General features: G+C 43.5%; 1 protein-coding gene across 2 annotated transcripts in view; it reads left to right on the top strand.

Annotated features, from left to right (window-relative positions):
• The first annotated feature begins 7,794 nt into the window (after positions 1 to 7,794).
• The window catches only part of MYCBPAP (MYCBP associated protein), a 34,856-nt gene continuing 32,031 nt past the window's right edge, over positions 7,795 to 10,619 (top strand). For both annotated transcript variants that reach the window (XM_027870480.1, XM_027870481.1), the window contains exon 1: positions 7,795 to 7,905. In XM_027870480.1, coding sequence (XP_027726281.1) covers positions 7,863 to 7,905 — 43 coding nt within the window. In that variant the 5' untranslated portion in view covers positions 7,795 to 7,862. The remainder of the gene's footprint in view (positions 7,906 to 10,619) is intronic.

Raw genomic sequence — 10,619 nt, 5'->3', positions numbered from 1 at the left:
AAAAGTCTAAGAGCCTGAGATAGTTAAGTTCACGTAGGTATTTACATAGATATTTCTATTTAATCTCATCTAACCATGTCTGACCCTCTCTAGGAGGATTCCTACTCCCAAACTCTCCTTACCAGGCCTAACCCTTACCCCTCACATCTTTCCCCCTGACAAATCCACACCCACCTGTTTATCAATAGGTACAATGAATTCTTAAAGAACTAATAGAGATCTGGGTTGGGAAGGATTGTTCTCAGTGGTATATTAATATATCAAACAGCATGGAAAGCTATTGGTAGATGAGGGGCAAAGAAGAGTGAAAGAAGAAAAGAAAACTGAAGAAGAAATACCACACCTTTGCAGCATCCTTAACAATCAAGCAAAATTCTGATAGTGAAAGATGATGATGATTGGAGTAAAAGAGTGATAAGTTTAAAGGAGACTTTCAAAGACCTGTTAAGGGGTTGTGATGATGTTAGACAAGGGCCTGTTGGAAGGACCAATGCTTTATTTAGAGAGTCTGTCCTCTGGAAAGTGTCACTGATGTCATGCACGGGTTGTCCCTGGCAAGTGTTGCTGTAAACTGAGCTGTGAAGTAATAATATATGTCTGTATTCTTGGACACTCCAAGCCTTCTGCCAGCCTGGCAGGGTTATACTGCCTGAAGTAGCAATGCAAAGGAGTAAGCTGCTAGAGCTGGGTAACTACAGAACTCTAGAATGTCCAACTTGCACTCAAAACTGTGAGAAAGCACGAACACACATTAGTATTTAAAAAAAAATGTAGGCAAAAGTAATTTTGGTAGAGGAGGGAACTCTCAATTGGATGGGAGCACTGCTGAGATAAACTTTGTGTAGAGTGGTGGCATGTGACATGAACTTTGAAGGAAGCTAGGGTTTCTACATGGCAGCTAGATAGAATGCAGAGCTGGAGTCAGGAAGACTCATCTTCCTGAGTTCAAATCTGGCCTCAGACACTTCCTAGCTGTGTGGCCCTGGGCAATTCATTCACCCTATTTGTCCCAGTTTCTTCATCTATAAAATGAGCTAGAGAAGGAAATGGAAAACCACTTCAATATCTTTGCCAAGACAATCCCAAATGGGGTCATGGAGAGTTGGACACAACCGAACAATAACAAGAAGGGCTTCTAACAAGGAGAGGGCATTTTGGGCATGAGGGACAGCCTGGTCAGAGACATGGAGGGAAGAGGATGGGGTTTGTTGTAGGAGAATTTCAAATAGGCCACTGGTGAAGAGTAATAAAGCTTGGAAAGGTAGGCTGGAACTAGGCTTTGAAGGACTTTAATTGCCAAACAGACAGTGGTATTTTATCTATGAGACAATCAGGAATCACTGGAGCTTCTTGAGCCAGGGAGTAACAAGGTCAAACCTGTGCTTTAGGAATTTCACTTTGATAGCTGTGTGGAGAATGACTTAGAGAGGAGAGACATTGGATACCGGGACTATTGCAATAGTTCAGAAAAGAGATGAAGAGCTGAGTCCTAGTAGTAAGTCTTTTGAGCAGCTAGGTGGCACAATGGATAGAGTGCCAAGCCGCCAGTAAGAAAGACAAATCATTCCATTATCTCTTCAAAGAAAACCCCAAATGGGCTCAGGAAGAGTTGGACACAACTGAACAACAACAGTACAAGTCTTGCTCCTTGTTTCCCCATCGAGGTTCCCTTTGGTGATATTGCCTTTTGTTTCCTCGTACTCCAATGTTACAATAAACGTGTGACATCATTAATGAGATGCCCAATCTAATAGTGCATATCAAAACTTATCTATGCCTGCCAACCTATATGATTTTTGTCCCTTCCCATAAGTTGACCATAGGAATCCTCCCAATGGCCTAGGCGCCTTCCTTGAATTCTCTTGATATTGTGTGCATACTAACAAAACACTTGGGCTGTCCACTGCTTACCCCTTGCTCTTGTTACATGATCAGTCCTTTTTTTTTTTTTGACCAGTCATGTGTTTCTGTGATAATATCCTTTACAAAAATATACTACTTTTCCTACATGATTTCTTGTTTGTTATGAATTGCAGTTTGCTCACTCCTACTATATGCGTCTGAGAGAGGGGCCTAGAGTATACCATACTACAGCTTCACCATGTTGGAGGAGATTCCACCCTGGGAGCCCACTGCCTTCATTAGTGGCTGCCCCTCTGAGACCACGATTCCAAGAGAGCCCCACCTACCATGCTTTACTTCACTCCCTACTCTCCTGGCCCCTCCAACTCGAGTTCATATTCAAATAAACTCCTATATGGAGTTTATCAATCCACTCCTCTATGGCCCTACTCACAACCTTCCCTGAGACTTTCCAGACCAAAGGTGGCCCTGGCAATCATTTCCTTAGGTATATTGTCTTTCTCTTAGAAAATAAGCTCCTTGAGGGAAGGACTGACTCTGACTCTGCATTTGTTTCTTCAGTGGGTTGTCTTGACTTTTGTCTTACCATTGAACTTTGATAACTGGAAGAGAGAGTGAAGCTGATGACTTTGTATAACTCTGCCTCACTTAAATCCAAATTCACACACAAGTCAAGATATCACTCCTTGATGTCATTGATCCTCTTTGAAAATGGAGGATAAGGGGGCAGCTAGGTGGTGCAGCTGATAAAGCTCCGGCCTTGGATTCAGGAGGACCTGAGTTCAAATCTTGCCTCAGACACATAAAAACACTTACTAGCTGCGTTACCCTGGGCAAGTCACTTAACCCCATTGCCTAGCCAAAAAAAAAAAAAAAGAAAAAGAAAAAGTAAATGGAGGAGAAACAAGATTTGTTTCTCCAGATCTTAGCCTAGGCTTGGCACATAGTAAATGCTTAATAAATGCTCATTCATTCATTTAGATCTTCAGAGACTACAGTATTCTAAGAATTTTGGTGTTAAAAAGATGGGCCTTTGTTTCAAGAAGAAGCTTAAGGTGACAAAAGAATTATGCTATTTCCCAAAAACAATCCAGACCACCATCTCCTTCCTGTTCAATTCTGGTACCACCTCATTGTCCATGTGCAAAGTCTACCCTAGATATATACATACATACCATGCATGCATACATATGCACACACATGTACATATACATATACATATGCACATTATGTATATGTATACTTGTGCTTGAGTTACTTTAACCTGCATGAGAGGCAATTGTTAAGTTTTCAGTGTGGGCATTTGTAGCTCAGAAGTTGGCAAATGCTACAAAGCAAAGCATGATTTGTTTTCTTGTTTATCTAGACTTAAGAAAGTGATGAAGAAATGTTAATAACAGACTAAACTTAAAAATAAGTCTTACATACCTTTGCGTAGAAGTGGGTGTTAAACTTTTACCAGCATACCACTTTGTATGCATGCACGTATGCATATATACGTATGCACACAAATACTGATATGTATATATATTGAGGTAGATAAGATATACTGGTTATGAGTTCTAGAGGTAGTCCATCTAACTACATATCATAGCCTAGACAATATGCATTCTACATCCACTTGTTTTTTCCTGTTTAGGTAGGCCAAATTCTTTTGAATAATTATGGATCTCATTCAGAAGACTCCTCAGTGTTCTATGATGCTTTTGAAAAAAAAATCTAGTTCCCTGAAGTAGCCCAACAGCATAGCATTGATTAGTATTACATCAAATCTATAAATTCACTTGTGTAATTTTGACATTCTAAATGCATTGCATGTTTGCATGGACTTTATTATTTAGTTCTTTATTTCTGTGAAAATTGTTGCACGTAGGTTTTTTACATATCCTGGTAGGTTAATGCTAATTTGTTATATTTTATTATTATAAAAAACATTTGTTTCTATGTTTTACCTGCCTTTTGTTAGTCATATGTCAAGATGCAGATGGTTTGTGTAGCTTTATCTTATATGCCTCCTGAAGAGGAGGAAGTGAGTCGGAATGTATTTTGGAAATTGTCCAATGATTCCAAGTTGCCTCTTGGCATAAAACGTATTCTCCTAATGATGCTGAACAGTTGCAAAAGCTACCATAATCTCAGAGAAAAAGTCACGGACCACTAGAAACTTAATGGTGAGATACACAGTGGGTGCAACTGGGTTAAAGCATTTTTCCACTTATGACCTATCCTCCAGACACGGCAGGAGATGTATGTGTCGTTGTTGTTGAGTCTTTTCAGTCTCTGTGAGTTTAGGGTTTTCTTGGCAAAGTTGTGATTTGCTGTCTCCTTCTCCATCTCAATTGACGGATGAGAAAACCGAGGCAAATGAGGTTAAGTGACTTGCCCAGGGTCACACAGCTTGAAAGTGTCCGAGGCCGAATTTGAACTTGGGAAGATGAGCCTTCCTGACTCCAAGCCCATCCCTCTATCCACTGCATCACCTAATTGCCCTGATGTGTAATAGTGATCATTTCATGGAGAATATGCCCACCACCTCCTTTCAGACTCAAATGGAGGCAACCTAGGGCGCCCGATCCCTTATAGCCTTAGCAAAAGCCCCTACCCACAACACCATCAGCCCTGCTTCTAGTCCAGCTCCAGCGGCTATCATCCAGGCAACAAACCTTTGTGCAGATATAATCTAGGACCTGAGTGTGCCAGTATTGCAGTCTCCTGCAACTGAGGAGATTGTGATAGAAGATAGCCCTACCTGAAAGTTGCTGTTAATGGGCATGATGGGAATAATTTCTGCCTATATTTCCCCATAACATGGGTTAGGCTCATGTCTCCCCCCATCACCCTCTACTGCAACATGGTTACATTCACTTTCCTCCTTCCTTCCTGCAACAGGGATTAGAAGATAAAAGCGCCTTCTGGCCTCTGTTCCCTGTAGCAGCTTCCTGTTTACCCAAGGTCACAAAAAGTCTTACCCATGTGGGGTCTAGACCTCTAAAGCTCGGTGTGTGCCTGAGACACCTTATCCTACCTGCTGACAAGATACATTTCCATAAGAAGGTGAGGGAGGCCACATCTATGGAAGGTGAAGCTCAGTGCTCCTTGCACTGAATTTATAGATTTGATGTAACACTAATCAACGCTATGCTGTTGGGCTACTTCAGGGAACTAGATTTTTTTTTTTTCAAAAGCATCAGTTTCTAGAACACTGAGGAGTCTTCTGAATGAGATCCATAATTATTCAAAAGAATTTGGCCTACCTAAACAGGAAAAAACAAGTGGATGTAGAATGCATATTGTCTAGGCTATGATATGTAGTTAGATGGACTACCTCTAGAACTCATAACCAGTATATCTTATCTACCTCAATATATATACATATCAGTATTTGTGTGCATACGTATATATGCATACGTGCATGCATACAAAGTGGTATGCTGGTAAAAGTTTAACACCCACTTCTACGCAAAGGTATGTAAGACTTATTTTTAAGTTTAGTCTGTTATTAACATTTCTTCATCACTTTCTTAAGTCTAGATAAACAAGAAAACAAATCATGCTTTGCTTTGTAGCATTTGCCAACTTCTGAGCTACAAATGCCCACACTGAAAACTTAACAATTGCTTCTCATGCAGGTTAAAGTAACTCAAGCACAAGTATACATATACATAATGTGCATATGTATATGTATATGTACATGTGTGTGCATATGTATGCATGCATGGTATGTATGTATATATCTAGGGTAGACTTTGCACATGGACAATGAGGTGGTACCAGAATTGAACAGGAAGGAGATGGTGGTCTGGATTGTTTTTGGGAAATAGCATAATTCTTTTGTCACCTTAAGCTTCTTCTTGAAACAAAGGCCCATCTTTTTAACACCAAAATTCTTAGAATACTGTAGTCTCTGAAGATCTAAATGAATGAATGAGCATTTATTAAGCATTTACTATGTGCTCAGTGTATCCTTGCTGTGTGTCCTTGAAGTGTTAGGGCCAAGTAAACTTCCTTCTGTTAACTTATGCCTTATTGCCTCACAAAATTGAACTTGAACTAAGAGAGTGCTGACATGAGGGTGCCTCTAAAATTGGAGAATGTCTTTGATGAACCAGGCCTTCTGACCCAAATCCAGAGTCCTTTCTAACTGAATGAAAGGAGTGGTGAGGGGAACTAGAGAAACCTAGAAAGGAGTTGCTACCATTGGGTAAGGCAGTACTGCAAGTGTCCTGGGCCTCATTGCCCTAGAGCACAGAAGAGATGGATAAGGATGGACAGTATTTGGAGGACAGCTGGAGGACTAGGACTGGGTAGGGTGGAATAAGGGAACCCCAGAAAACACTGACTGATCCAGCACACCAAAGATGGACCTGCAGCCAGTGCAGTAGGGACGTAGCTAGAGATAGTGTCAAAAGAATTGGTTTCAAATTCAGACTCTCCCACTTACTGGCTATCCAACTATGGACAACTTACTTAATTTATATAACTCAACTATAAAATGAGGGGTTTTTTTTTGTTGTTATTTTTATTTCTTCCAGGTCTGGGATCCTATGACTAAGTACAAGTCATTTAAGCTCTGTGAGGTTGTTATCTACCACCTGGAATTGTTGTGAGTGTTTTGTAGCTCTTAAAGTGATAAATCTTTGTTGAGTATTTTTGTTTGTTTTGCTAGGCAATGGGGTTAAGTGACTTGCCCAGGATCACGCAGTTAGTAAGTGTCAAGTGTCTGAGACTGTATTTGAACTCAGGTCCTCCTGACTCCAGGGCAGGTGCTCTATCCACTGCCATCTCTGTTGAGTATTTCCTGAGCTTTCTTAATTCCAGTGCCTTCCTTCTGTTGACTAAGCTAGCATTTGTATAGCAGCATTTTTTACAAATAATATCTCATTTAGTCCTCACAACAATTCTGGGAGGTAGCCCCTTTGTTTTCCCCATTTTTACAGCTGAGGAGACTGAGGCAAATAGAGGTTAAGTGACTTGCCCAGGATCACAAAGCTAGCAAGCATCTGATGATGGATTTGAACTCGGGGCCCAGAGCTCCACCAAGTTGCCCTAGTCTCTGAGGTATCCTGTAGATTGTTTATAGGTAGTTTACATGTTGTCACCATTAGACTGAACTCCTTGATCAGGACAGACCATGTAATTACTTTTCTTTGTGTCCCCATCACTCCAGGTTGCCTCGCACATAGTGGGCACTTATTAATGTTTATTGACTGATTGATTATAAAAATATCAGCTCGTTAATATGCAGATAAAGCAGCAGCTGGGTTCAGAAGAAGCTGGATTTGGAGAAGACCTGGGTTCGAATCCCAGTTCTGTCACTTGTTTGGACTAGTCATTCGTAGGGAGGGCGGGCTGCCTTTTCCCCAGAAGCCCCGCGTTCTGTAAAATGGGGAAGGGGAGCTGGGTTGGACTCGGATGGCCCGGGGTCCCTGCAGGCCGCTGAGGCTCAAGCTCTGCCTCTCCCGACCCTCCCGGCCCTGGGCGTGACGCACCGCCCGATGGCGTCATCACGCACCCCGGCTCGCTCGCCCCCGGTCATGGGCGCCCTTGCTGGGCAGCGTGTTTGGGGAGCTCTTTCGTGACGGTTCTCGGAGGCCAAGGTGCTGCGGGGCGCCGGGGCTGACGGCCCCGACCTAGGGCTCCTGGGCGTAGAGGGCCTGCTTGCGGGCAGGCTGGGCGGACCCGCTGGCGGGCCGGGCGAGCCCGCAGGTGGGCCGGAGTGGAAGCGTGAAGAAGTTCTTGAAGTCATCAGTATCTCGGCTATCGGGTGAGAATGACGTTCTCTCCTTTGGGGCGAGCGGTTGCCATGGAGGCTGCGGTTGCCAAGGTGACGACGGCGCCTGACTAGACTCGCAAACGCAGGCACGGGTGCGGGCGCCGAGCTCTGGCTCGGCTGGAGGTCCGCGTGTCGCGCTCTAGATCTTGGAAGCTACTAAATTAGTGCGTGGTCTGGGGTCAGGATCAAGATTAGGAAAAGGGGTGTTCTCGAGGGTGACGGAGTCATGAAGTCTCACAAGAAGGAATCGCGGAGCAAAACTCCCCCGGGTAATACCTGGGGTTCTCTGGGATATGTGGTGCTCAAGGTGCTTGACCTGGGGATGAATGTTCTGGGGGCCTAGGATTGACATTCTGGGGCCTTGAGATTGGAAGTGAAATTATGGAGGGCTTGAGGTGGGAGATGCACATACTGGGGGGACTGAACTTGAGCTGCAGGTGCTGGGCATGCCTGAGATGGGAGACATACTTGAGGGTGCATATACTGCGTACCAGAGCTAAGAGTGGGACAGGTGCTGTAAGTTTCTGGGCCGAGGATACCTATTCTGGGTGCCCTAGATTTAGGGTGCAGTTGCTGTGGATGTCTGAGATGGAATGCATATAATGGGGGTCTGAAATTAGGAGTACAGGTGCTGTGGATGCCCGACATGGGCATGTGCATTCTGGAAGGTTCATGCTAGGTGAATGAGTTTGGTGGTGCAAGTGCTGTAGGTTTGTGGAGGTGCGCCTGCTGGATGTCTGGGATTGGCAGTGCAGATTCTAGGGAGTGTCTGAAATGAGGATATTCTTTCTGGAAGGACCCTGAGATTGAGAGTTCAGATGCTGTGGATTTCTGAGCTGAATATATCCATGCTGGGTGCCTGAGATTAGAGGTTCAACTGCTGGGTTAGAGTGCATGCTTGGGAGGGTGGGGAATGGGGACTCAAGATAAGAGAGCCAGAATTTGGGGTTGAAGTTTCTGTGTTAGCCTAAGAAAAGGCACGTAGGTTCTATTGGGGAGCATGATAGAGGCAGAAAAGTTTGGGAACCTGAGGTTAGAGGTTTAAGGTGCTGAAATTGGGAATTACAGGTACTAAGGGTTTGCTGAGATTAGGAGGTACTGTTTTGGGTGATACAAGTGTCATTGGGGAGATAAGTTCATAACTAACATTGGAGGGAATACTGGGGTATCTGAGATAGGAAGGTTGCAAGTACTCAGAGGGACTCTGAAATATGCATAGACTCCTTCCCCCCGCCCCAAGAAGGTCAGTATTCTCAGGTAGAGGAGAGGGATACATGACAACATCTAATTAAATGATGAGTTGTTTGAAAGTGGTCTTCTCTGATACAGGAGAATTCAGTGAAGGGCTGGAATAATCAGGAAAATGTTATTTGGCACTGGACCCTAGGGAGTGAATTTGGACAATGGTCAGTGAGAATAGCCAAGTTCCAGTGATTCCTAGCCTGTGGAGGAGACACTAAAGTCATGACTCCTTCTCCTCAGGACCTCTTCAGACCTGAGGACAACTATGTAGAAAGCAGCTCTTCACTACTTCATTTGAGTCCTTATCACCTGGACAACCACATCTAATTACCCACTAATCATGGGTTTCTTCCAGGGCACAGTCCTGGTTCCTCTTTTCTTTTCCCTCTGTACTATCTTACTCTATAATCTCATCAGCTCCTGTAGGTTTACTTCAGTGGTGGGAAACCTGCAGCCTTGAGGCCACATGTGACCTTCTAGATCCTTAAGTTCAGCCTTTGGATTCAGTCAAAAGGCGTCACTTAAGCATCTAGAAGGCCACATGTGACCTCAAGGCCGAAGGTTCCCCGCTCCTGGTTAGTTATAAACTATGTAGATGACTCCCAGATCTCTATTTCCAACCCAAGTCCCTCTCCTGAGCTCTAGTTGCCTTTTGGACATCTGGATGTCCCATAAGCATTAGGCATCTCAAGTTCAATATGTCTAAACCAGAATTCATCTTTTTTACCAGTATACTCCTGTCTTCTAAACTTCCCTGTTACTTTATGGGACATCACCATCCTTCCATTCATTCAAGCTAGCAACCCTGGTATCATCCTCAACTCCTCACTCTCACCCCATAAACTTAAACTATGAACAGATCTTGTGGTTTTCCCATTCACACCTGTCTTAGCAGTTCCCTGCTCTCTTCACTCATACAAAGTGGGCTACCACCTTGGTTGGGGCAGCTAGATGATACAATGGATAGAGTGCTGGGGACCTTGAATCAGGAAGACCTAAGTTCACATCTGGCCTCAGACACTAGCAAGTCACTTCTCAGTTTCCCCATCTGTAAAATGGGGGTAATAATAAGTAGCACCTACTCCCAGGGTTGTTATGAGGATCAAATGAGATAATTATCAAGTGTTTAGCACTATACCTGGCACATAGTAAGCACTATATAAATGCTACTTATTATTATTGTTATTATTAAAGCCATCATCACTTCTCACCTGAACTACTGCAGTATTCTCCTTATTGGATCCTTTGCTTCATGTCTCTTCCCATTACATATCTTTCACTCAGTTGTCAAAGAGATTTTTCTAAAGTATAAGTCAGCCCTTGTCACCTTCCTCCCCACAAACCACAGTGGCTGCCTGTTACTGCAAGGATAAAATATGTAGTTCTCTGGCATTTAAAGCCAGAGAATTTGGCCCCAGTTTCCTCCAGGAATCAGCTCTAATCCTTCCTTCTACAGGAGGCCTTTCCTAGTACCCCTACTTATCAGCGCTTTCCCCTCTGAGGTTTTCTTCCATGTACTTTGTATAGGTCTTATATGTCCCTAGTTACTTACACGCTCTCTTCCCTATTTTAATGTGAAGGCAAGTGAAGAGCTGGTTTTTTCTTTTCTTTTTTTTTAATATCTCCAGTGCTTTGCACAGTGCCTGGCACATAGGAAGGGCTTAATAAATGCTTATTGGCTGATTGTAATAACCTCCTAATTGACCTTTTTGCTTCTAGTCTTTGCCATCATCCATCTTTT

This window comes from Vombatus ursinus, unplaced genomic scaffold (assembly GCF_900497805.2).
Source record: "Vombatus ursinus unplaced genomic scaffold, bare-nosed wombat genome assembly UNPS02014797.1, whole genome shotgun sequence".
Classification (NCBI taxonomy): Eukaryota; Metazoa; Chordata; class Mammalia; order Diprotodontia; family Vombatidae; genus Vombatus; species Vombatus ursinus.
This window is presented reverse-complemented; position numbering and strand designations above follow the sequence as displayed.